Raw genomic sequence first — 26,952 nt, 5'->3', positions numbered from 1 at the left:
CGGCCCTGGCAGGGAGGCTCGGGGTGAGGGCCGTGCCGAGTTCCGACAGAGGCCTGGGTTCTCAGAGGATCAGCTGCCTCGAGCTAAAGCAGGCAGACACACGCCAACCTGCCCGCCCAGAGCTCTTCCCGGCGGGTGTGCAGGGTCAGACCTGGCTGCCCTAGTGGAGTCCGAGCGACCTGCCGGGGCCTCGGTGCACACCCGGAGCAGCTGGCGCCCGCGGTGTGTCTGTCTGCGTCCGCCTGCCCCCAGGCTGGGCAAACATTGGCTGGGAGAGGTAGACAGTGACCAAGGCCGTGGCGGGTGCCTCGCCAGGCCCGTGAGCCGGTGTCGGTTGACACCACCGGACAGCGTCGCCGGCAGCCGAGCTCCGCGGCGCTTCTCGGGCAGCCCCTGTCCACACTGCACGGGGCGCGAGCCGGTCCGGCCCTGGACTCCAGGCCCAGCATCTGGTCGCATCAGTGAGCGGCTCGGTGCGGAGCCAGCCCAATGCCCGCTTACACGACGCTGGGAGGCAGCGCAGGGCCAGGGACATTTAAAGGAGGTGCCACAGCCCGGCCAGCGTGGCTCAGGAGGTCAGGGTTCGATTCCTGGTCTGCCAGGTGCCTGGGCTGTGGGCTTACTGCCTAGTGGGGGGCGTGCAGGAGGCAGCCGATCCGTGGTTCTCTCTCATCATTGATGTTTCTCTCTCTCCCTCTCAAATCAATAAAAAGATGCTCAAAATAAACATAAAAAAGGCCGCACAGCAAGGGGGTGGCCCTTTGGGTGTGTTTTGGGAATTCACATGTCCCGGCCACGGACCCACACGCTAGGTTAGCGATCATTTCTAAGCAGCTCGGTGTTGGCCTGAGCCTCTGAGTGAGAACAGAGTGAGAGGATTGGGGGGCAAGCGACCAGCTGTCGCCCTGGACCCGGACCCCTCTCACTGCTGGAAGCTGCCCCGTGGCCCGAGCCAGAAGCCGCATCAGGTGGTCCGCACGGGAAGGGCCAGGAAAGCCGCCAGCGAGTCCGAGCCTACGCTGCTGCTTCTGGGCCCAGGAGGAGAGATGGGGAGGCCTGCTTCCCGAGTCATAGATGCTGTGCGTCCTCCCCGGAAAGGGGTAAAGAGCATGTAAATGCTCCCCTTTGATCGACATAGAAAAGAAGGCCGGGGAGGGCCGGGGAGGGCCGTGGAGGGCAGGGGAGGGCCGGGGAGGGCAGGGGAGGCCAGGGGAGGCCAGGGGAGGCCAGGGGAGGCCAGGGAGGGCCGGGGAGGCCAGGGAGGGCCAGCAGTGTGGGCCTCTGTCGGGGTGAGGCGGCTGCAACAGGGCGGCTGCGGTCCCAGGGTGCGAGGCTGCGAGGCCACGCGGGGCTGTTCCCTTGTCGGAGGGGCCTCCGGCTCGAAGCCACAGACCTCCCACCACGCGCAGGCACCCCTTCCCACTGTCTCCCACGCCTGCGCTGACTTTTGGGGAAATCGAGGTGCCTTGTTGAAACGGGGTCCTCTGGTTGGCGTAGAAGAGGGCACACCTTGGTACGGATGTCCACGTGCCAAGTCCTTGGTCAGGCTCCCCACCTGCTCTCTCGTTTCGCCTCCGTGATCTCGCTCAGGACGGTCAAAACCGTGAGCCCTCCCCCCCCCACCCCCCCACCCCCCGCTGCCACAACCCCCCCAGACGCGGAGGCCGAGGCTGGGAGACTGAGCACCCTGCACTGTGAGGTCAGGGCGGGGGGGGGGGGGGGGGGGGGGGGCGCGCTCTGCCGCTGCTGCAGCTCCGGAGGCCTGGAGCGCCGCCAGGCGCAGGCACGACCAGCAGGTTTGGCCCGAGCACGAGCTGACAAACCCTGGGCAGAACCTCAAGACCAGAAACTCCAAAAACCAGTTTCTCCCGGAGCCGCAGGGCAGCTCCCGGCGCCTCCCTCGGGAGCTGCGTTCCCGCACACCGACGGCCTGGGCGTGGGCAGCGCTTCCTGGAGGCGTCCAGGGCGGGCCCCGACCCCAGGCCTCCCTCCGCCCGGGCAAGGCCCTGACGCCAGGCAACCAGGGAGCTCCCCCCGGGCTCCGGACCACCTGGCGGCTCCGGCCCGGCCTCTCTCCCGCTCAGCACTCAGCGCCGCGTCTGCTGCCGGGCGGACGGGGACCCAGCACAGGCCCACGCCCACGCCCACGCCCATGTCCACGTCAGGCCCACGCCCACGCCCACGTCCACACGGTGGCTCCTGTCACGCAGGGTAGGAGCCCAGGTGCCTCCTGCGTCCACCAGCCTGCAAGGCCGGCTCCCTGCCCCTCAGCTTCCTCGGCCCACAGGCCGGCAGGGCCCTGTCCTCCACGCAGCTGCCCGACCGGAGCCGCGTGGGTCCGGCCCCGAGCCCAGGGCTGAGCCTCTCGGGCCGTCCCGCAGCCGGGAGAGGACGGAGCCTCCGGCGCTGTCTCTCATGCGACCCACGAAGCGCACAGCCTCGTCGGAGACCGCGCCGCCGGCTCTCCGTGGCAGGGCCGTCAGGAAGGGGCGGCAGCATGTGCACGTGCTCCCGGGGAACCACTGCGATCCCCCTCACACCCGCGCAGCCAGTTGTGACGAATACACAGCCGAGGGCCCGGCCGCGTGGCTCCGTGGTTGAGCGTCGACCTAGGAACCAGGAGGTCAGGGTTCGATTCCCGGTCGGGGCACAGGCCCGGTTTGTGGGCTTGATCCCCAGTGTGGAGCGTGCAGCGGTCAGCTGATCCATGATTCTCTCTCATCGTGGATGTCTCTCCCTCTCCCTCCCTCTCCCTCCCTCTCTGAAATCAATAAAAAATAAAAAATAAATATAAAAAAGCTGAGAAGCTCCTGAGCAATTTCAAAAGCAAAGGCCGGTCAGCGCCCTCACCCCTGGCGATGCTGCTCCGTTCCCCGATTTCGGACAATCACAGTGCTCACCACGCAGGCCTGCAGCTGGGACCCCCCCCCCCTTTTCCCACAGCCCCATTCCTCTGTCCGCATGAACAGGGTGCCGCGTGCACCCCACCCAGCCCGCCACGCACCTTGGAGCCTTCCCGGTCCCTGGCACACGGCGCAGCCCCACGGGCGGGCAGCGGTGGCTGCCGTGGGTGGCGCCCGGGTGCGGGATGGTGCCGAGCAGGGTGGCACAGCGCCCTCACGACACCAACTGCCCGACGGCTCTGAGGGGTGGGCCCTCGGCCCCATTTCCGGCCGCTCACGGAGGGACAGGGACGCCCCCATCAGCGCGGGGCGCACCCACCCCTCCCCCAGGGGCTCTAATCACTCACCACCTGACACATGCAAATCACAGTCGTAATGAAAGTGAGCGTTTGAATTTAGGGTAATTGGAGTTGCATCATTTCGCTGTTTGCTGTTCCAGCCCGTTCCTATAAACCCGCCCGGCACTGGCGTGTGAACCCTCCTCTTCTGTGCCTGGTCCTCCGGGGACGCCTCCTGGACGGAAAGCCCCCCCCGCCCCCCGAAGCTGCGGGAGCCCCGCATGCTCGCCGCTCCCGGGCGTGTCCGCTTCTCCACCACCGATTCGATTCCGTGGCAAAGCCTGACCCCGGCGCCTCCCTCCCGGGCACGGGCGCTGGCCCAGGGCTGAGCGGCTCCAACAGGTCAAACCTGCGGCCACGCGGGCCGTGGTCCCGACCTCAGGACCGAGAGGCGACCCTGCTCCGGGTGGCGCGACCCGCCGGGTGGGCCCCGGGCACATCTCACCTCACGCTCCCAGCACCTGTGAGGCGTGGGGCGCGGGGGGCGGAGGGACGGGGGGCACGGGGCACGGGGCCACTGCTGACCCAGGAAGGCTGAGAGCAGGTCGCACGGGGCGCACAGCAGAGGGGCGTTCCTGGGCCCACAGCCGGCCCTCCCCGCACCGTGGGCGTCCCTGCCACCTGCACTTGTGCGCCGACCCCTGTGTCTCGCGGCCGGAGGACTCAGGGCCCCAGGCTGGAGCGGGCTCTGGAGCGGCCGGGGGCTCCCCCTGCCCCTAGGCCAGTGGTTCTCAGCCTTCCTAACGCCGCGGCCCTTTAACACAGCTCCTCATGTGGTGACCCCCAATGTCATTGTTACACATTGAACATAAAGCATAGTGATTCATCACAGAAACAGTATGTAATTATAGATGTGTTTCCGATGGTCTTAGGCGACCCCTGTGAAAGGGTCCTTCGACCCCCACAGGGGCCGCGAGCCACAGGTTGAGAACCGCTGCCCTGGAGTGTGGTGGGGACCCGCCCCGACCGGAGCAGAGCGGCCAGGAGAGGCCGCCGCCCCCTCCCGCAAACGGCCGGTAAACACTCCTCGCTCTGTGTGCTCAGCCGCTCTGTTTGCAAAGCAGCGAAGGAGCCGCTGGGCCAGGGAGGCGGGGCGGTCCCCGCAGCTCTGGGCGCCCCCAAGCCCGGGTCGGTCCCTGCAGCCTGGGACCCCACACCCGCCGCCCCGGGCCCACGGAGAACAGGGGGTGTGAGCCTTTCCCCCAGGCCGGTCCACTGCGCTGCCCCTTCATGCCCTGAGCACCCGCCTCCGGGATGCCCACAGGCACCATGGAAACCTCCCGTCAGGGGAGCCTCCTTCCCGCCCCCCGACTCAAATGGAGTTTCCGGGGACCGGGGCAGCCCCCCGGGAGCCATCCTGCGGAGGGGCCGGGTGGAGCCCTGGCCCGCGTGTTCTGAAGGGAGGGGCGGGTCCTGCTGATTTCAGTTATGCCCACCGCTGTGTGCAGAGCGTCCACCGGGCCGGAGCGGGGAGGGGGGAGGGGAGGGAGAGGCCGCGCGAACCCAGGATTTCGGCTTTTCCCAAGGCCCGGGGACCCCCACGGCCGCGTCCTCCTTGACCGGGACATCCCCTTCCCTGTGGGGACCTCAGGGCCGCCCCCGACATGAGAGAGTTCCCTCTGGCCCCTCCGACCCAGGGAGGGGCCGCCTCGCCGTGGCCGTGGCCCCTGCTGTGGGTCTGGCTCGGAGGGAAGCCCTGCGCATGCGAAGGAGCCTGCTGCCAGCCCTCCCGGAGTCAGGGCTCCGGGGGCACCCAGGCGGCCGCGTGGACTTCCCCTGGAGACGGAGCAAACAGAACTCCGGGCAGAGGGCTGCTCAGCGCCCGTCCCCCGCCCCCCCTCCCCCTGCAGTTACCTCTTATTAATAAAGCAGCGCCCACCTGTGCCCAGCCCTTGACAAACATCAGACCCATTTTACAAGCACCCGTGGGAGGCCACCCTGGGCTCCCCCCACCCCGGCGGCAGGGGCTGGGCGCCCAGCTGCACCCTGCCAACTGGCCTGCCGGCCCCGCCCCCTCCACCCGTGTCGCAGCCCCCTGGGTCCCGATGCCTCAGGGACCAGCTGGACACAATGGCCGCTCACTCCTGTGTCTCATCAAGGCTCACAGGCTCCTCACCCCACGAGGCGTGTTGCGTGGGGGCCACTCGGGGGGCACCTGTGTCCCAGGAAGTTCCCGAGCAGCCCCACCTGCACAGGCTGGAGGCCAGGTCGTCCCCTGCCCATCCACCCGGCCGGAAGCAGCAGGCAGACCTCCCCCCGTCCCCAGCCCGGGGTCCCAGCCCGGGGCCGCTCCCCGGCCTGGCCCAGGCTCGGGAGGCAGAGCGGTACTCACGCGGCCGCCCTCGCTGCCTGGCCGCCCTCTCTCCCCCCGACAGCTGAAGGCACAGAGGATGCGATTACGCGATTGCCATTTATGCAGACGGCGTGCCCGCCCCCCGAAGCCAATCAGAGTCACGCTGCTCTGCTCATTCACAGGCAGCATCTCCCGCCGCCGCCCGCCCCCCGGGGCCTGGCCAGAGCGGGCTGGGCAGGACCAGGGGACCGCGGAGCCTGAGGGGCCGGGGGCCAGGGCCGAGGGAAAGGGGTCCCGTGTCCCCAGTTCCTGAGCGAGCCCAGCCCCCGTCCTGTCCAGAGGCGCCAGGGCCGGGCAGCCGGGAGCACTTGCTCTGTGGCAGGCTGGGCCAGGCAGGCCTCTCTCCTCCCCCGGGGGTGACGGGCATCCCCGACAGGAGGGATGGAGGCTCAATGTGCCCAGCTCCTTCTGCTCTGCTCTGGTCAGAGAGGAGCAGAGGCAGGAGAGGTTCGAGCCCAGGCTCATCTGATTCACAGCCCTGTTCTCCCACCCAGAAGCGACCAGCAGCTCTTCGCGCAGTGGTGGGCTCGCTCCCCCACCTCCCGAAGGCTGGGGGGCAGGACAGGGCTTTCCCTGTAAGGGGCACGAGCCTTGTGGGCCCGGAGAGGGGCTGGGGGCCACTCAGGCGGGAGGCGCAGGTGGGTTCTGCTGCTCGTATGCACACATGCACACACACATACATGTACACACAGACACACATGCATACACACAGCATGCAGACATACACACCCAACACACCCACAGCATGCTGACACTACACCCTCAGCACATACGTACACACACACAGCATGCAGGCACCACACCCACATACATGCACATAGCATGCAGACACACATGAACATACATACACACAGCACGCAGACACCACACACAGCACATGCATGCAGGCATGTGCACACACTCCCTACACATGTGCACACACTCTCAGGCCTGTGGCTGCCAGGAGTCAGGAGCTCCGCCCACAGAGCCAGGGGCCTGGTCCGAGGAAGCAGCAGGCCCTAGAGCCCGTGCCCTCTGGGCAGAGACCTGCTGGCCGGAGCCGGCCAGGGGCCAGGCTGCTCCTCAGCAGGTGGGCGGCCGGCAGGGCAGCTGGCGTGGGCACAGCTGCCGGAGGGAGGGGCTGGCAGGGCCGAGGGGCAGGGGCACAGCCAGCAGGAGGACGCTCTGCCCCGCCCTGCGAGATGGGCCCCCCTGGCTGTGCAGAGGCCACAGGCCGTGGCCTGGAGGGGGCGCTGGGGCAGGTGGCCGTGTGCCAGGGCTGGGCAGGGCGCTGGGCCCTTTGATCCTGCGGGGCGGGGCTCTCCCAGCTCGGCTGGCACAGGCCCTGGTGACCCAGGGTGACCCGTGGAGGCCACGCAGGAGGGCACAGGTGGGTGAGGGGCTGGCCCCAGCACGGGCCTCCGTGAGAAGAGGCACATCGTCCCTTTCACAGTCCCTGTGCCGGGACGGGCCTTCTGGAAGGTTCCACACAGGCGCCTCCGCCCCTCCCCACTGCCTCGCATGTAGATAACGTCCTCCCTTCCTCTGACTGACGGACAGAGGAGACAGAGGCCCAGAGAGGTCAGGGCACTTGCCCAAGGTCACAGAACTCCCCGCCTGCCCTTGTGTGTGGCCGGGCCCACCACAGGGTCCCATGCCGGTGGCGGACAGGCCTCGGGAGAACAAAGAGAAGAGAGCCCACAGCTGCCAGCTGCGCCCAGCGCTGCAGGGCACGGACGAGGTGTGGCCGAGCGGGGGCCCGGGGCTTGGGCCTGGGAGGCTGTGCGCGGGCACCAGAGGGGGAGGGTGGGCGTGAAGGTCACTCCAGCCCAGCCCTGAGAGCAGATGGGGTCAGGGCGGCAAGTGGCGAGGTCTGCGGTTTGTACACGCGGGGGAAACACCCCAGTGTGGAGCGGGCCCTCAGCCAGAATCCGTCCTCGCTGCCCAAGGGGTGACTGTGGGCCACCGCAGTGCGGGTGACGGACAGGACTCGAGTGAGGACAGGGCAGGAGGGCTGGACCTGGCCAAAGGCCTGCTGGGCTTGCAGGAGAAACTTATGAAAGCGTGGGAGCCTGGCCAGTGTTGCTCAGTGGTGAGCGTCAAGCTACGACCCAGGAGGTCAGGGTTCGATTCCCGGTCAGGGCACAGGCCCGGGTTATCGTCTCGACCCCCAGTGGGGGGCGTGCAGGGGGCGGCCGATCCATGATTCTCTCTCATCATTGATGTTTCTCTCTCTCCCTCTCCCTTCCTCTCTGAAATCAACAAAAATATATTTTTTAAAAAATCCCAACACAGACATTTGACTAAAATAAACGGAAACGCAAGCGTCTAGGAAGGGCCAGCTGCTCTGGAGGAGGAAGAGGTCATGCCTCTCACCCCTCGAGACCGATGTCACTGCGAAAGGGTGAGGTTTCTGCCGCGAGGATGCACACCTGGCCGAGGATGCACACCTGGCCGAGGATGCACACCTGGCCGAGGATGCGCACCTGGCCGAGGATGCGCACCTGGCCGAGGATGCGCACCTGGCCGAGGATGCGCACCTGGCCGAGGATGCGCACCTGGCCGAGGATGCGCACCTGGCCGAGGATGCGCACCTGGCCGAGGATGCGCACCTGGCCGAGGATGCGCACCTGGCCGAGGATGCGCACCTGGCCGAGGATGCACACCTGGCCGAGGATGCGCACCTGGCCGAGGATGCACACCTGGCCGAGGGAACCGAAGAGAGGGCCTAACCCCACCCCCTCCCCCCCGCCCCCCAGGAAGAGAACAGGAGCTGATGTGGAACAGCGGGCACATCGCTGAAGGACGGCCTAGGGCAGCGGTTCTCAACCTGTGGGTCGCGACCCCTTTGGCGGCCGAACGACCCTTTCACAGGGTCTCCTAAGACCACCCGGCATATCAGATATTTACATGACGATTCATCACAGGAGCAACATGACAGCTATGAAGTAGCAACGAAAATAATGTTATGGTTGGGTCACCACCTGAGGAACAGTATTTAAAGGGCCAGAAGGTTGAGAACCACTGGCCTAGTGTGTGGTGTGGGGCCCGCTGGCCCGCAGGTGGGAAATGAAAGCCGGGAAGCCCTCCCTCCTGGGGTGGGATCCTTAGCGAGAGGCCGACTTCTCAGGACGACAGGAGTGCATGCGATGACGCTGGGGGGCCGAGATCTCTCCTACGGGCCCTCATCAGCCAACCGCAAACGCCCCACCAACGGGGCGGCAGGGCTCTTAGGAATTTCTCCTTCCAACGACAGACGGGGCCGAGCTGCTGATGGCGGGCGAGGCCGCAGAAATACCGGCATCACCGGAAACGGGAACAACGGGTCCCAGGAACACGGGAGAAGGTGGCCCTGTGGTTCGTACCAAAGGCGAGGGGAGTCGTAACATTTACTCATCGTCTCCCACGAGCTGGGTGTTGTCCAGACGCTGTGATTTAGTCCTCAGACAACTACGAACACCCACTTTCCACGGAGCCAAACCGGTTAGGGCAACACCCGCTGCTTCCCCGAGGGAGAGCCAGGCCCGGGGACCCCGTTACAGGCCGTGTGGGGGGAAGCGGTAGAGAGGAGCAGAGGGTGGGCGGGTCCCGTCTGTGCCCTCACGCCCGGCACCCGCCCGTCAGACGGGCGACAGCAGGGACGGCCACTGCCGGCCCCCAGCGCGTGGGGCGCAGCCACCGGCCCCGCCCGCGGCGGCGTTCGCCCTGAAGCAGCTCTGTGCTGTGGACCGGGGGTCAAGTCACAGGCGCTGCCCTTTCCCGCGGCGACCGCCCGATTAGGACCAACAGGGAGACTCACCGGCCGGAGCCCTGTCCCTGCGGCGTCGGCCCCCTCGGGAGAGCGGGCCGGGGGCTGGGTGGCGGCCAGCAGCCTGGGTTGGAGCTCACGCAGGGCTGCCCAGAGCTGCGCACCCACACGGCCCTGGGCCCTGGTTTTCAGCCTCATCAGCTGGTTAAACATTAACCTCTGGTGGTGATAAAGCCTCGCCCCCGCGAACTGCGTGCCCACCTCCCGAGCGGGCAGCGCTGAGCCAGGGCCTCGGCTCGGGAACAGTGTGCGGACCTCAGGTCCCTGCTTCGGAGAGACTTTTCGTGACCCAAACAGACCCCGTGAGAAACCCTCAGGAGGCTCTGTCGATCCTACTCAACCCGCAGCCTCGGGCCGGGAGGGTCCAGCTGTGCGCGCACGTGGCGCTGGGGCGCTTTCAAACGCAGCCCGTCTCCCGCTGCTGAGCAGACTCCCCCCCTAAGGAACCGGGTGCAAGGGGGCGGCACGAGGGGCGGATCCCCAGCCCGAGGGGGTGCTGTGCGGCCGTCCCGCGGGACCCTTGTCCTCGGCCGCCTGCAGCTCTGCATTTAGATTCCCTCGCGCCCTCCAGGGCGGCCAGAGGGTAACCCTGCCTCCCGGTGCCGCCAGGTTGGAGCACCCACGTGGCAGCTCCAGTGGCGTGTGACGTGACCCTTGAGCACCCCGCCCCGAAGCGCCTGAGCTGCAGCGGCATCGGCTGGCAGCTGCAGCCTCGTGCGAAGACGGGCAGCTGACCCACCCGCCCCCAGGGGACCACGTCTCATCCCTGGCATTTGGCCTTTTGGGTTTGGGTTATGGTGGCCTGGGTCCCAGGTGACCTTTAAGGGGAGAAATGCAAGGTCAGGTCAGACCAAAGCCACCCGACCCTGCAGGATGCCGCCTGCGGCTCATCGCAGGCCCTCGCCCCCAAGTCCTCCCTGAAAGTCTCCCTGTGGCACAGGTGAAGCCGTGGAAAGAACTCAGGTGGCCCTGGGCAGGTTGCTCAGTGGTTAGAGTGCTGGCCCGCGGACAGAAGGGTTGCGTGTTCGATTCCTGATCAAGGGCAAGGGCCTCAGCTTCAGGTTCCATCCCTGGCCCTGGTCAGGGCGTGTGCAGGAGGCAACCAATCAATCGCTGGGTCTCTCTCACATCGAAAGTTCTCTCTCTCTCTTCCCCTCTTCCCTCCCTTCCATGCTCTCTAAAAACGAATAAAAATCAATAGAAAAAACAGCCTCAGGTGAGGATTAGAAAAGAACTCAGATGCATGGCTTCCTGGGGCACGAGCAATGCCCCATTCTCTCCAGGTCTGTGACCCTGGAGGCCGGTCAGCCACGGTCAGCCCAGTGCCTACCAGTGGCTGAGCTTGGACTGTGCTGTGCCCGGCGGTTGGGGCGGTGGGTCCACCTGTGCGGCAGGTTAAGAAAGAGCTTCCAGGCAGGCTGTCTGTGTCGAGTCCACGGGCATTTCGCACGCGCCTCAGCGGGGAGGGTGCTCCTCTGAACGGCCGGCTATTCCTACCTCAGGGACACCCTGGCTCCCCCAACCAGTCAGGGACCTCCTTGTTTTGGCCCCTTAAAGCTGAGGGCGTTTTTGTAGCTGTCTCGAGGCCACGGGGATGTCCGCTCTTTATTTCTTAGGCTCAGGCCCTTGGTTTAGGAGTCTCTTCGCCCGACCTCCCACCTGCCCCCTCCCGCAGTGATGCGCATTCTCCTTCCACGTAACCGTCTCGGCCAACTCCCTCGGACTTTCCCCAGGACAGGTGAAGGTTAGCGCGGCTCTGAAAGGAAGGGCCCGGGCAGCCAGGCGCGTGGAGACCTGGCGGAGACGGCCTGACGCGGAGACACGGCAGTGAGGACGCACCGCCGCCCGGGGGTGTGCTGGTGAGGGCAGGGCACCAGCCTGACCTGGGGCAGGGCCAGGATGGACGGTGAGCCTTGGGGAGGGAGATGGAGGCTCGGGCTGGGCACAGGTCGGGGGCCACAGAGGGGCGAGCTGCAGGCGCAGAGGACCCTCCGGAAAACAAGGACAGGAGCGCCGTGACGCCCCAGGGAGCTCCTGCGGGTGGGCAAGGCCGCGGTGACAGGACTGCACCCTCTCTGCGTGGGTGGGGCGGGCGGCCGGAAGCACATCACGGCCCAGGTGAGGCCACAGCCGTGTGACCTGAGCCACTGGGGTAGCTGTCAGATGGGAGTGCGGATGGGTCCGGGAGGTGCTTGCGAACCCCGAGCGGAGACGGCGCCTGGCGCCTCCAGGGCCGTAGGAGGCCCGCTGGGCTGTCCAGCACCCGTGGGGACCAGCACGGGGCCCACTCAGCCCGGTGACTGGCCTGAGACCCAGACTCCGTGGGGCCCAGGAACGCGCCCACCGCATGCCGGTTCCACTCCAGCTGCCCACCTCCCGCCCAGTGCGAGGAGGCGCTGTCATCATCCTACATCACTTCTAAAAGAGTTTCAGCTACTGACCAGCTGGCGGCGTTCAAAATAAAGAGACAGCACACACCATGGAAAATGAAGAACACTGTATGTTTATTAATGTTTATTTCAAATTACAAGAAACAGATCACCAGTCCCTTATTGGTACAAAAATACCTGAAAGTGTATACTTAGGTTCATGAGCTGAGGAGCTATGTACAAAGAGGAGCAAAGCACATGAGCAGAGCTTGTCCCTGCACCTCTGCACGCCCGGACCGCGGCTCGCCGACATCACCCCCTCCTGCGAGCGAGTCCCACCCTGAAAGGCGAGACGGCTGGTCAAACTGCCAGGTGTCACGTGCAGAGGAGAGAAGACAAAACTTCTAGACTGAGGCACATATTTCTTCAAAGTTTAGCAAACAAAAAAGCATCCTGGAACTCTCGCCCCCAGCATGCTGGGGGCGCGACACCCAAAACACCGGCGTCTTCCTTCTCGATTTAGCCCAGGCTGTTACACGAGTATCACTTAAAAAGAAAAGAAAATCACAGGCAGATAAAAACTCAACAGGCTCCAAACGACCCTGAGCTGTCCCGTTTACATTCATGTCACCGAAATACAAAAATAAAGGCCGAATGTCTTCAGCCCCTGGCTGGCGGGTGGACACTGCCTCGTCCAGGGACCGGCTGCTGTCAGGTGGCCCTCCCGGCCGGGCAGGGCGAGGACGCCCTGTGCCAAACCTGCACTCGCCATCCATTCATGGAGGCCGGGAAGGTACCAAGGGCCGGGCACACAGCTACATGCGAAACTGAGTCAGAGTCGGGCTCCTGCTGTCCTTTAAATAAAAACGCGTGCGTATAAATATGAAATGCCGCAAACACTAGCCATCTACGGGGGAGGGGGGCGGGCCTCGTCTCACTGCTGGGCCTGGTCTACTCAACAGGAACGGCCGGGACCTGGCCCGGGCTCAGGGTTCGCCTCCAGCCAGTGAGGGGTGGCGGCGTCAGAGTCAGTCCCGCGGTGGTCTGGGCAGCGCCCGCCAGCACAATGGGAGGCCCGCCTAAGGTCAATGCTATGAAAGATAAACTGGGTACAAAAAAGAAAACACAATTGAGTAACTATAGCTAAAAACGTCGTACTAAAACTTCTTCATCTGCATAAATGGACAGGCACAGAAAACAACCAGAGTGTGGCCTGTAGAGTAACAGTTTCCCCTCCATTGACTGACCCACGGTGCGGCCCGAGGCCGGGCCTGTGTTTCGGGGGCCCCGCGGTGGGTCGGGGGGCACATGCAGAGGCCAGTCAACAGCGGAACTGCTACTAGACAAGAAAATCACTTGCACCACAGAGGGCTGTGTGCTCGTCAGAGACCAGAGAAGAGAAAGACACGGCCACTCTCAGACGTGGGGACACCCTCTGGGCCGGGCACCGTCCGAGCGGCCCCGGAGCGGGAAGCAGTGTCCTGCTGACGAGGCTGGTCCACGTCCCCAGCTGCTGTGAGGGACGAGGCGGCAGAGGCCGCCAGCTGCCTCCCGTGCCGGGGTCTCAGGCCGGGGGCATCAGGCACAGGCCGCAAAGCTGGGCCAGGACGTGCCCTTTCAATGTTTCCATCCTTGTCACCATGGAAACCCAGGAATCCAGGCCTGGAACATGGTGCCCTTTCATTATTTCCATCCTTGTCACCATGGAAACCCAGGAATCCAGGCCTGGAACATGATGCCCTTTCATTATTTCCATCCTTGTCACCATGGAAACCCAGGAATCCAGGCCTGGAACATGGTGCCCTTTCAATGTTTCCATTCTTGTCACCATGGAAACCCGCCAATCCGGACAGGGACATGCCCTGTCAATGTTTCCATGCATGTCACTATGGAAACCGGAATCTGGGCGGGGACATGCCCTTTCGACATTTCCATCCGTGTCACCATGGAAACCTGGGAATCAGGCCTGGAACATGGTGCCCTTTCAATGTTTCCATGCATGTCACCATGGAAACTCGCCAATCTGGGCAGAGACATGCCCTTTCAATGTTTCCATCCGTGTCACCATGGAAACCCAGGAATCAGGCCTGGGACATGGTGCCCTTTCAATGTTTCCATCCGTGTCACCATGGAAACTCGCCAATCTGGGCAGAGACATGCCCTTTCAATGTTTCCATCCGTGTCGCCATGGAAACCCAACAATCTGGGCAGAGACATGCCATTTCAAGGTTTCCATCCGTGTCACCATGGAAACCCGGGAATCGGGCCTGGAACATGGTGCCCTTTCAATGTTTCCATCCGTGTCACCATGGAAACCCGCCAATCTGGGCTGAGACATGCCATTTCAATGTTTCCATCCGTGTCACCATGGAAACCCGCCAATCTTGGCGGAGACATGCTATTTCAATGTTTCCATCCGTGTCACCATGGAAACCCAGGAACCAGGCCTGGGACATGATGCCCTTTCAATGTTTCCATCCGTGTCACCATGGAAACCCGCCAATCTGGGCGGGGACATGCCCTTTCAAGGTTTCCATCCGTGTCACCATGGAAACCTGGGAATCGGGCCTGGGACATGGTGCCCTTTCAATGTTTCCATCCGTGTCACCATGGAAACCCGCCAATCCGGGCGCGGACATGCCCTTTCAAGGCTTCCATCCGTGTCACCATGGAAACTCACAAATCTGGGCAGAGACATGGTGCCCTTTCAATGTTTCCATCCGTGTCACCATAGAAACCTGCCAATCTGGGCGTGGTCATGCCCTTTCAATGTTTCCATCCGTGTCACCGTGGAAACCTGCGGGTCTCTGCAGGAAGCTAAGCGGGTGACATTTTCTTATCAGAACCTTGAGTCCCCAAGGGAGGTCAGCCATGAAGAGGCTCAGGCCACCGCAGGGTCAGGCGGTGATCCTTCTAGAACAGGCGGCAGGTGAGCCGGCGGACGGACCACGGGCAGACGAGAGTAGCAGAGTCTCAAGAAAGCTGCCTGTCTCCAACCAGCGGGGGACTCGGCCCTGCGGGCGTGGCGCGGGGCGTCCCCGGAAACGAAGGCTCCTGGCTGCGGAAGACGGGCACCTCGGAGCACGAGCGCGGCACCTTGTGTGGAGAGCGAGTGACGGACGTGGCTGCTGACTGGTCCACGAAGCTGTCCGATGCCGACCACGGGCGACACCTGGGTTTTCAGAAGCTTTTCCGGTAAACAGGGAAGGGCGAGGGTGCCGGTTCTCCGGACGCCGAATCCGCCTGCGGTGACCGGCAGGCGGGCCCGCCCTCCGATACCTCGGTGCTCCGTCGGCAACGTGTGCCCGTCCGCTTGAAACTGTCTCTCCGTCTTGTATGCGCTGCACAGCCGTGTCCCCGCCACCAGGGGCTGAATACAACATTGAAAACAAGGAGTGCAAAAAAAGGGATCAATACAAAAAAGTAAACATGTCAGTTTCAATTGTCAAGATTATTCCAGGGCAAGAGTTTATTTCCAATCACTGCTATGATTCTCACGTGGCCCCGCCAGGACGCTCCTTCCAGTTTTCCTCAAATTTAGCACTCGCTCTTTCAGCCCCTGATTTGGCTGGCAGGGTCCAAGCCACAAATCACCGTTACATCCGAGGACTATCCAATATTGGGGGTTGGCACCGAGGGAAACGATTGCGCTCCCCAGGTACAGAATCAAAGTGTGTTTTCAACCATGCACAGGCCTCCTACTCCTTCCAGTGTGGCCTCCCTCCAGCCACCAGCTCAGGCGGGTCTGGGGCCACCAGGCCACGTGGGTGCGCCCCAGCCGCCGGGCCGCGCGGGGCGAGTCACAAGGCCACGCGGACGCAGTGGTGCTTGAGCTTGCAGGGCAGCACCCCCTTGTTGAGCTGGTAGAAGTCGACGAGCTGGATCAGGTCGGAGAACTTGGTGTTCCCGTCGTCCAGGCTGAAGAACACCTGCCCCTCCTCCTCACACTAAGAGAGACAAGACACTCCCAGGTTAGAGCCACAGGGGCCTGGCCGGCACAGGCCCGCTCCCCCTCCCTGCCAGGACGCAGCTCCCCTCCAGAAAAGCCTCCCGGGACACCCTTTAAGCATCGCCCCCGCGAGTGTGGGCAGTCTGACAGTGACTGCTCTGCAGTCCGATTGGTTTATAACCTGGAAACTGCATTAAGAATAAAACCAGCAGAAAAGAGGATTAGCAGGATGACATCAATACTCACAGGTAAGATCTGGAAATTTTTGATTTTCTGGTGGTGGCTCAGCGTGAGCACGTAAGCCTTGGGGTTGCTCTGGCTGTCGCGGACCAGGAAGAGCCTGGGAAGGGAAGGTGACTGACCGTCAATGTGAAACTCCAGACTCAGTGTGCACACCTGCCCGTGCGCACGCACACACACACACACACATACACGCACACACACGCTTCCCCGGAGCCACAGTGCTCGGCATGCGCCGGCCTCTGGCGCAGCAGCACCCACACACCCAGGCCGGGGACTCTCACATCACTCCCCAAGGACCCAGGGCTCCCTGGTGCCGAGGGCCCTGCGGCTCAGGGGAAGGGGGTGCGGCTGGAACACTCGGTCCGTGGGGTGAGGAAGCTCAAAGCTGACGGCCAAAGGCAGCCTGGCCAGCTCTGGGCAGAGAGTGAACAGCAGGGATGGGTGGAGCCAGGTCAGCAGGACCAGGAGTCTGCGATGAAGAAAAGCTCCTCCTCAGAGCAGAAGGCGGGGCCGGAAGCCAGCGAGGCCTCGAGGGAAGGCAGGCAGAGCTGCAGGGCGAGCGGCGACCCGACAGCATCGCAGAGGGAAGGAGCAGCCTCCGCAGGGCGCCCTGGGCCACGTCCCCTCACAGGCCAGGCCCTCCACGGGCGGACGTCCACCCTGGACGCCCCCAAGAGACTCCGAGGATGCCTCAGCAGCTCTCCTGTCCCAAATGCGACACCCGACCCACCAGCCCGAGGCACATTCTAGAAGAACTGGCTTCTGCTCAGAACCAGGGTCCATGGGAGACAGAGGCAGACTAGGGAGCCGCGCCGGCGCAGGGGAGGGTCAGGGTGAGCCCTGATGGCGGGGAGCATGCACCTCAGATGAGGCTGCACCCCGTTAGGCAGGGCGGCCGTTGCTCATCAGGAGCCCTGCGGGCGGTGGGGGTGCATGTGAGGGGCCGCAGCCCCTCCTGGGTGTGTTTCTTGCCCTCACTCTCCTCCAGGTGTGAGTGGAGGCCACCAGCCGCCCTGTCCTGTGTTGCCCTGCGGAGCTGACCCCAGGGGCAGAGCGTGCGGATCTAGCCCCAGGCCCCACCAGAGGGCGGCAAAGTGGGCTGCTGGCCGGGCCCCAGGGCCAAGGCGAAGGGTCTGCACTTTCCTGGCGACACATCCCCGGGAGGCGGACCCCTCAGCTTCCTGAGCGCCGGGGCGGGGGCACTGTGGCCAGCGGTGCCACCCCGGGAACACTTTGGGGCTCCCTTCGGATGCAGCTCAGGGTGGGAACAGGTCATCACAGGTTACCTCCAGGAGGGGGGAGGCAGGAGCACCAGAGCAGGGAGGGCCCCACGCCTCCACCTCCCGCGGCGACAGCAGCGCGGCCGGCAGTGTTGAGGGGCAGTGCCCGCTCTAGCCCGTCTGCGGAAAGCCTGGGGCCTCTCGTGGGAGAGAAACGGGCGTCAGGACTTGTCCCGTTCCCCCGACTTGGGACACTGTGCCTTGGCGCCTCCTTGGCACCGATCCCCGTCCTCTGAGGTCACCGCGCTCAGGGCCGGTCACAGGGCCTGGGCGCCACGAAGGAAGGGGCCCTGCTGACCGGGGACGGCACATGCAGCGTCAGGAAGAACACATTTTGGTTGAAATAAATCAAACGTAAGCGTCTAAACTCCCGAGTTAAATAAGAAGAACCTCACTTGTCACTATCAAGGACGGTGGAGCGCCACATCAGCGCTCTGAAGCCTGACAATTAAGTATTCAGCTCCTTTCCCAGGAAAGCGAGGACGTACATGACCAGGGAACGGACTTCACTGAGAAACGAAGGGGTAGTCGGGCCAGAAAAGGACGAGTTTGTTCCCTTAACGCAACAATGACGCTGAACAGGCCGAAACCACGTGGCCAGGGCGGGTCAGGCCCACGCCCCGAGCCCTGCCCCACACTGAGCGCACGGGAGGACCAGGCCCAGCGGAGGACGGAGCCTTCCTCGTGCCCAGGTCGCTCCCAGGAGCCCCGAGGCTGCGCGCAGCCGGACTGCCCCCAGCAGGCCACGGTGCCCCTGCTGCAGCCAGGGCCGGGCGGGGCGAGAGGCCAGGCCGGGCGCGCCGACCCTCCTCGAGGAGACGTAGAGAGACGCGGGCCAAGTGCACTGTGGACCCTGATCCAAACCAACTGAATGTCAAGGACTTTTTTTTAAGCAACTGGGAACATGGGAACATGGACGGGATGTTAGGTAATTTTTTGTTTGTTGTTGTTTCCTATTTTTATTTAAAAAGTCTTTATTGTTAGGAGTGTTCAGCTGTCCCTTCCGCGACCCCTTCCTTTTACAACGTAACGGACGCTGCTGGGTCGGAAGGTAGGGCCCTTAGAGGTGACGACAGCTTCGCCCTGGTTCCCTCTACGGCAGCGGTTCTCAACCTTCCTAACGCCACGACCCTCTAATGCAGTTCCTCATGCTGTGGTGACCCCCAACCATAACATTATTTTCGTTGCTACTTCATCACTGTAATGTTGCTACTGTTATGAATCGTCATGTAAATATCTGATATGCAGAGCGTATTTTCATTGTTACAAACTGAACATAATTAAAGCATAGTGATTAATCACAAAAACAATATGTAATTATAAATGTGTTTTCCAATGGTCTTAGGCGACCCCTGTGAAAGGGTCGTTCGACCCCCAAAGGGGCTGCGACCCACAGGTTGAGAACCGCTGCCCTAGAAGGTCTCAAAGGAGAGGGGGCAGGAGGCAGAAACGAGGGGAAGGGGACAGTCCGAGAGCAGGTTCTGAAGCGGGAGCAGCAGAGGGGGGCACACAGCCCTCTTCCCTCCTAGGTCAGGCTTTGACTTCCCACAGTAAGGCTTCACGGTGAAGGGCAAAGGATCGTGCTTTGGGTTCGGCAGCTTCCCAGACCGAGGGGAGCAGACCCAGCACGGCCAGCAGGCCAGGAAGTGGCCGGGCGTCTCACTGCCTGGTAAGGGAGGAGCCCCAGGGCGGCTCCTGTGCGGGCGAGGAGTGGCGGTGAGCTCTGCGGGGACCCCCCCACCCTGCTGCGGACCCGCTGCTGCACCCCGCCCCTGGCCAGCGCCAGCCACCAGAGGCGCAGGAAGCCAGCCCCGCCCGGAGCTGGCCCAGGCGAGAGAGGCCCCGGGTCGGCTGTGGGCTGGGCCGTGTGCTCCCCGCGACGCTGACGGAGGGCACACAGGTGCCCAGGGCCTGACTGATCAGAGTGACTGGCCTGTGCGCTCCCTTCAGCACAGGCGGGCTCGGCGACAGCACGTGCAGAAATGGCGACCCTCACTGGTGGACAGGCCTCGTGCACACACGCCCTGCGTGCCCTCACCTGCTCAGTGCGGACCTCCCTCTGCCCCGCCCCGGAGTGAGGCCTGGACGGACCACACACCCGCCTGGCACGGCCCTCAGCGCCTGCCCGCGCACTTACCCGTCCACCAGCCCCTGCTGCTTGATGATGCGATGCGACTCCTCCCTGGAGATGCGGCCATGGAACCAGTGCTGGCTCTTGTGAATCACTGCGGAGGGAGAGAGGGAGGTTGGGTCCCGGCCCTGCGGAGGCTGCCCGAGCACAACGGTGTGGCGAGGGGCCCTCCCTGAGGCCCGGCGGGCACTCTGGGCGGACAGCGCGTGGAGGGGTGGGAGCCACACAGGCAGAGCCACGTACCGGTGTTGAGGGAAGAGTGGGCGAGGGGGCTCTGGCTGCCCAGGGCGCTCATCCTGGTGCTGCGTCTCTGCAAGGGAAATGCCACGTCAGTGCTCCCAGCAGACGGGCAGGGCCACGACCCCGTCGACGCCGCTCGGGGCATCCTGCCCGGGGAGGACGGGGCCTGGCCCCTGAAGTGACCGCCTGAGCCTGTCTGCCCACGGAGAACAACGAGCTTGCGGGTCCCAGTGGGTAAAGCGGAGTCAGGAGCACCGTGCAGGTATGCTCCTGATGGTCCCTCCCCCCCGACCGAGGCAGGGGCTCCCGTCCATTTTCCACGGGAGACATGTGGGCAGCTGGATAAATCTCAGCAGAAACCACAGGCTCCCCCACTCCCCGCTGTGGGACCCTCCCCGCACGCTCCGAGCTCAGGGAGCGCTTTGGAGCCAGAGCTGCAGCTCCGGCTTTGGGCATTGTCTTCAGACTCAGAGACACGTGGGAGCTGGGTGCCGTTCTTCCACCTGGAGAGCAGGAACGTGAAGGATGGCTCGAGGCCACGGAGCCGCTCGGTGGGGGAGCCACGAGGCGTGGGCTCTGTGGCCCGCACACCCAGGCCCTGACCACGCCTCAGCAGGGACCGTCCTGTGTGTGGGCCCCGACGCCCCTGCTCCTGTCCGGGTCCGTCCTGGGGTGCCCAGGGGACAGGAGGCGGGACGGGGGTGCTGCGGACCAGTCATCCCGATGCCGCCTCCCTCCCCAACTCCTTACCCCTGGCCAACACCTAAGACACTGTCCTGGAGCAGCGCGAGGCGGGGTCCGCGGGGCGGGGCTGTCGTACCCTTACCCTCCAGGCGTGTCCTTCCTCCAGGGCTGCGCTCTCAGCCTCGTCCGGGTTGTCGATCACTCTTCCGGTCTGCCCGGAGAAGTCCATGGCCACGAGGGAGCTCTCGGAGACACTGCGCTGCAGGGGGGGAGGGGCGGGCTTGAGCACAGGAACTGCCAGAGCACTCGGGGCGCTTGGCACGGAGCAGTCCTGGCGCCGGGGAGGGGCCGGGACACCCCTCCCAACCCCGAGGTGCGGGTGGAAATTCAGGGGCAGGCGGATGGGCCCTTCAGCGACAGGGCTTGGTCTCTCCTGTGGGCACGCGAGTGCAGGGACACAGGCCTCTTGTGTGGCGTGAGGGACAGAGGCCCTGGGAAGGGACACAGGCCACGAAGACCGCGCACTGGGAGGACGAGCGTGTCTGCGCCTCTGGGAAGGCAGCGTCCTGAGAACCGGGGGCTCCGCTCTACCCTCACCAGCGAAGGGCCCAGCGGCACGGCCAAGGGCACCCAGGTCTCAGGGCCGGAGGCAAAGGAGAGAAGGCAGCCCTCAGGGAGCCCCCTGCACGCTGAGCGGAGCACCCACCTAAACCGTCCGGGGGCTGCGGGCGGGACAGGGATGGGAGCAGCCCCTGGGACAGGGGTGCGGGGGACGGGCTGGCTTCTCTGGGACCACAGGCCTGCGTTCCCCGCTCCCCCATCACCCCGCCTGCAAGAGGCATGGGGGCGGCTGTCTGTGAAGGCGGATGGGAAGACGCTGCCTCTGCAGGCGGCAGGTCCACTTACCACGGGCCCGGAGAGGGAGCTCAGGTAGGCCGCCTTTCTGTGGTGGGGGAGCCGGTAGTTCTGGTAGAGGGTCATTCCATACTGTGGGCCAGAGCCAGAGTCAGTGCCGGGGGGGGGGGGGGGTGGCGGAGCCCCTCGGGGCCCCTCACGCCCAGTTCACTTTGCTTTTCCCAGAACAGGTCATACATGTGCACACCAAACACCTCACCCAAGTACGGGGCACCTTCACCGCTGCCCCCCCACCTCTGCTCACGTCCATGGCCACTCTGCTCTCCCCAAATCTCTACTTTCTCCGTCCACTAGCGTCTACACCAGTGGTTCCCAGCCTGGGGTACACGTCCCACGGGGGGCAAATGGACTCTTAAGGGGGGCAATTCGAGAGTGAGTTATTCACAGTGACGTTTTTGCATTCCTTATGGTTCTGGGGGCCTCACAGACAACATGTAAATATATGCTGCGTCATATTTATGCATCTCAGTTCTCGATGATGTTTTGAAACTTCATTTGCTATTTTTTCCTCTCACTTCGTATTAGTTTTTAAACAAGCCCTTAGTGAGGTCTTCCTCAGGACTTCCACTGTCCTTCCCTTCGTTTATTTTCCTCTTTCATGGACGCCATGTTCTTTGGAAGCTTGTTGAGACCAAGTGAACGGCCTCTTAGGCTTCCTCCCCGTAAGCAGGAGCTCGCTGCTGGAGTAATTAGGGTTCTATGTCACGGGTGGGGGAGGGGTCAGGGTTTGAGAGATGCTTGGGGGGGGCGTGGCCAAAAGGAGGCTGGGAAGCACAGGCTCCCTCCTGCCCCCACGTGCTCTCTGCACACACTGCTCTGGGCTGCTCTGGGCTGCTATTCCCTCTGTGTCCACAGGGGGACCCAGCGAGCTGCCTCCTGCCTTTGGCTGCAGAGCGCTCCCGTGGATGTGGATGGACACCCTCAAAGCCCTCAGCCAGCCCTGACGGACGTTTAGCTTCAGAAGTGGCCTGGGAAGGAGTCGGACACCCCATCTCAGCACCACCGTTTCTAGGAAACGGTAAGTTATAATTTTGGACCCTCTGTCTCATCAGTAAATTATAATTTTAGACCCTCCGTCTCACCAGTGGCAGACATCACACAAACCAAGGTCTGGGGCAGATGCGGGAGCCCGTGCGGGGCTGTCCCGTGCGTCCCGCGGGAGTCTGTGCGGAGCCTCCGCTGCCCCCGCTCCTCAGTGGCTCCGCCTGGAGCCTGCCCAGCTGGGAGCAGTGGGGGGCTGGGGGCTTAGTGATGAGCTTCCCGGACCACGCCCTGTGCTGGCGCCAGGTCAGCGAGCCAATTTCCCTCCAGATCCCTGCCCAGCCAAGCGCCTCCTGACCCATCACGAGCGTGGGCTTTGTGAACACAGGGCTGGGAGAGACGTGGGGTCCGAGGGCTGTTTGCTCCGACGTGCGTGGGGATGGAAGGTGTGGGGGGCTCCCCCATCCCAGGCGCCTGGTTACTGAAGAGCCTGGGACTCGCTGCGGCCTCTGCTGAGAAGCTGCCGTCTGGGGCACAATCCCCAGGAGTCCCCCATCAACTTCCTTAGAACTCACTGCCTGGCGGCACCCCCTGCCCTGGCCTCCGCTCGGCTGTGCCGCTGAGTCACGTGTGCCTGGGGACCCCTGGAGTCTCATCGTCGGCCAGAAAAGCAATTCACCCTCCCGCGGGCTCCCTGTGCCCGACTCCTGGTCCTTCTTTCTCTCTTCCCGTCGCTCTCATCCATACCCCTGGCCCTCTCCCTGCCCCTACGCCCCGGGCACACGTGGTACTGCCTAGAGGCACTCGAGGTCGGCTCACCTAGCAGGGGTGCTAGGGCACCGAGTGGGGAGACCAGGGGTGCTACGTGTCCCACCTGCACGGGCCCACACCCACCCCATGTGCAGTGCCCAGGTCGGCCCCTGGCTCTGCCCTCCCCTGGGAAGCCTCTGGGAGAAGCTCCCCAAACCCCGCGTGCAAGAGGGGTGACGGCCCCCGATAACCAGAGCCTGGACGGAGCAGGGACGGACGGGCGTACCTTGAGCAGCCGGAACGCGGTCATCCAGCAGATGCGGCCCTGCTCGTCCTCCGCGCACAGCACCCGCAGCTCCTTTGTCTCCTGCAGGACTTTGTTTGGCTTTTAAAGGAGGTAAAGGAAGACGTGGTGAGTGTCCCAGAGCCAATCAGAAGCCCGCCTCGGGCTCGGGCAGACTGGAGCTGCACTCACACACACAGATTGGCTGGGCGTCCCCACAGGGGCCCCTCGGAACCTCCACGCCCTCCCCGGGGCCTCTGCGCTCCCCCAGGACGGACACATCCTCACACACAGGAAATCTCTTTACACGGATGAATCAATCCAGTGTGAAAGCATGTTACTGGTTTTAGAAAAAAGCAGCAAGCAAGGGAGAATGCACAGTTTGAATTCCAAAGCGGCCAGTGGGGCCCATGCTGGCTGCAGGGCCACGGGGAAGGAGGTACCTTCAGGCAGAAGCCGAACTCCGTGGGGGTGTGGTACTGCTTCTTGCCGGAGATCACAGAGAAGACGCTGCAGTCGTCCAGGTCGGCCAGCAGCTGCAAGTGCCTGGGCTCCTGGGAGGGAGGCGGCAGTGTTTAGCTGGGACAGGCGGGCGGGCTGCTCCTGTCCTGGCCGACAGAGGGCAGGCTGCGCGCCTCCCGCAGGCAGAGACATTCCACAGGGCACAGCCACGTGGAAGAGAATGGCTGAGTGAAAACCCAAGTCGCCCTGCCCCCACCAGAAGCCCCTCCCCATTCCTAGACAGAAGACGGCAGAATGGACTTGGCACTCTGCCAAGTCAGAGCCCAGAACCAAATGTCCAAAGCGCAGAGGGGGGGACTCTGAGCCTGAGGTCAGCACAGGCTCCAAGGCAGGTCCCATGCCACCTCCCTGTGTGGGCAGCTCCCACAGCTCACCCCCCCCCCCCAATCCTCTCCCACCAGCTCTGCCTCCAGCTCCAGCACACAGGTCTCCAGGACGGTGAGTGAGCCAGGCGCCAGAGCTAGGCACTGGGAAAGGGACCTGCCCCATCTCCATCAGAGGAAAGACACTCCTCGCAGAGGAAGGCGCCCCGCCGCCCATGCCCCGTCTCTCTGGCCCTCCCCCTCCCCTCCACCACCTCCCCCTCCCAGCCGACACCCCTGGAGCAGCAGGAAACCGGGCTGATGCTCAGCACCCTCCCCAGGGGTCCCGGCCTGGCCTCCCTCTTCCTCCAGACAAGAGCAGAGACCTCAGCTCTTAAGAGGGAAATGCCCAGCCAAGGCCACTGGGCCCGGCTCCCACTGCTGGGTGGACATGGACATGAGGAGGTGCAAAGACCCACAGGGCCCGGAGCGAGGGAAGCTGTGAGGCCACTGCTCGCTCTGGAAGCCGCAGATGCCTGCACCTCCTGCCCTCTTCCCAGTGGGGAGACATGCAAAACGGCATTTATTCCCTAGAACGTCTGTAACCACAGGAGTCCCTGCTGCCTTAGGATGGAGCGAGTTCTCAGCCTCCGGCTGGCTGGGGCCCAAGGGGGAGGGGTGCAGCCTGTAGGTTCTAGGTCTGTGTGATCACCCACTGTCTCAGCTGGAGCCCAGGTAGCCAGGAGCTCCCAGGGGCCCAGGGAGGCCCCACCCACCCTGCACGCGGCCTGGGCCTGCGGGTGGCGCGGCCGGTGGCTCAGCTCACCTTAGAGGAGCCCTTGGTGGAGCAGTAGAGGCCGGACCTGCGCAGGCACAGGTACATCTTCTTCCAGGACTTGCGCCCCAGCTCCTTCACGTGCAGGAACCCCTGAATCTCGGGGCAGCTGCTGGTGTTCAGGAAGTTCTGTGAAGGCAGGTGTGGGAGTCAGGGGCTCAGACATGGTCACAGATGTGCGACCAGCTTCCCTGACACTGGCATTTTCTGAGTGAGTGACCAAGTGACTCTGTCTAGGGGTCAAGGGGGATTTTCAAACGATAAGCTTCCTTTTAAGTCTCCACCGCTCTGTGTGATTGGTGCTGAGGGGCCAGACTTCGCGTTCAAGTGGACCCTGCAATGCAGACAAGGCACAGGCCCCGCGTCCCTGTGACAGCAGAGCAGCCCCGTGTCCTCACCTCCACGACGTCTGACCAAAAGCCGCCCCACGCAGCGCAGGCGAGGAAGTGCCCTGCCTTCCCTCCTTGGCAGCCCCGTGTGCATCTGCACACCAGCTCTCCCAGGACACCCGGGGGACAGCCAGTGCCCAGCGGACTCCTCCCCTGGGAGAGGCCCAGAGCCTCTGGGGGTGAGGCCGGAAGGACTGGACTGAGAGGGGACACATGGACAGCTCGGATGCACCTGGGCCCACCCTCCGGGAGCCACTTCAGATCAGGCGCTTAGAGCAGCCATCAGCCTCGCGGCCAGGACTGTGCGTGGGCCACAACCAGTAAATGTTGCTGGGGTCGGGGGGCCGGAGGGCCTGGGGAGAGGCCTGGACAGGGCTCCCAAGGCTCTGAGGACCCTCTGGGGCAGGGATGCCTGGTGACCAACCAGCAGAAAAAGGGCTAGGGGCTGGATCCTGCCGGCCCCCTCCCACGGCTCCTCTTACACGAGGTGGAGGCGCAGCATGGCTGCCCGCACGCACGGCTCACTGTCATTCACAGCTGCACACGCACTGAGGGCACAGTGTGTTCCCTCTTCCCTTCCCGCCTTCCCTGGAGCAGCAGGAGCCTCCTGAGGCCAGTGCGGTTTCTGGGCCCAGACTGGACCAATCAGACGAGCGTGCCATGGGCTCTGTGATGAGCTGGGAGCCTGTGGCCCTCCATCCTGCCCTTGCCCCCTCCCCCTTCCGAGCCACGGCAAGTTTGTCCTGCCCACAGGGCTCTGCTCGCTCTGAGGAGCCGGCCTCCAGCGGATTTCCCGCGTCAGCATGAATTTCTCATTTCTCTAAACTCCAGTAGGAACTGAGGCTGATCCGTGATTAAGAATGGAATCGCTCCAACTTTTTGCGAGGCCGTGGCAGCTCCAGGGAGGACGCCGGCCTGGGACCTGAGGCCCGCCGGCCCAGTACCTGCAGGAGCTGGTTCTGGCCGCCGTTGGACTGCTGGCACCAGGTGACCATCTGGTCCGGGAAGAAGTTCTGCAGAAGCGGGAACACAGACGCCAAAGGTCAGTTTGGGGCGGGGAAGACCATGCTCACAGGTGCGCGGGGCGGCCACCCCACAGCGGTCACATCGCCCGCCCTGTGCACGCCCTTCCTGTCCCGTGGACGTGGGAGTGCCTGCTGCCCTGCGCCTGCCGGGCTGCACGTGAACGTGCGCTCACGGCTCAGTGGCACCGAAGCAGAGGGCTGCCACGGTCCCAACTCGTGACGCGAGTCACGGCACGAGCCACACCACTCGGACGCTCGGAGGTGAGTGGTCACGCGCCGTCTGTTTGGGGTGCACCATTTCTCACTTCTGCATGCGGAGCAATGAAGCCACCAGAGCGAGTGGGCCCAGCCTCCTGCCCGGGTCCCCCTCTGCCTCAGGACCGTGCAGAAGCACACGGCGCAGGCCCAAGGCCTGTCCTGGTGTTTCACCAGTCAAGCACCCCCCCCACCCAAACCCCCCAAAACCAGGAAAGCCAAGATACACCCGGGAGACTAGTCAACACGCCTGGATGGTCACTGCTCTACTTGTCCTTCCACAGAGGGTCACCAGGTGAGTAAGCTCCCTCTGCTGAGTCTCGGGCCGATCCGCTGCGAGGCCGGAGCCTGCGCGCCTAACCCCCCTCCCCGGGGAGAAGGCAGAGTCCCGCCGGGCGGAGCGTGAGCACGAGGGAAG

At 64.0% G+C, this 26,952-nt stretch overlaps 1 protein-coding gene across 1 annotated transcript in view; it reads right to left on the bottom strand.

Annotated features, from left to right (window-relative positions):
• Positions 1-11,863: 11,863 nt before the first annotated feature.
• GRB10 (growth factor receptor bound protein 10) overlaps positions 11,864-26,952 on the bottom strand; it is a 48,275-nt gene continuing 33,186 nt past the window's right edge. Inside the window, exons 6-15 of the mRNA XM_081102296.1 lie at positions 26,199-26,267; positions 24,857-24,994; positions 23,650-23,760; positions 23,210-23,308; positions 21,184-21,264; positions 20,414-20,536; positions 19,597-19,663; positions 19,360-19,447; positions 15,946-16,039; positions 11,864-15,697 (exon numbers count right to left, since the gene is read on the bottom strand). Coding sequence (XP_080958422.1) covers positions 15,551-15,697; positions 15,946-16,039; positions 19,360-19,447; positions 19,597-19,663; positions 20,414-20,536; positions 21,184-21,264; positions 23,210-23,308; positions 23,650-23,760; positions 24,857-24,994; positions 26,199-26,267 — 1,017 coding nt within the window. The 3' untranslated portion in view covers positions 11,864-15,550. The remainder of the gene's footprint in view (positions 15,698-15,945; positions 16,040-19,359; positions 19,448-19,596; positions 19,664-20,413; positions 20,537-21,183; positions 21,265-23,209; positions 23,309-23,649; positions 23,761-24,856; positions 24,995-26,198; positions 26,268-26,952) is intronic.

The sequence above is a fragment of the Myotis nattereri genome (assembly GCF_964212035.1).
Source record: "Myotis nattereri genome assembly, chromosome: 11".
Classification (NCBI taxonomy): domain Eukaryota; kingdom Metazoa; phylum Chordata; class Mammalia; order Chiroptera; family Vespertilionidae; genus Myotis; species Myotis nattereri.
Note: the sequence above shows the minus strand (reverse complement) of the source record. Positions and strands in the feature narration are given on the sequence as shown.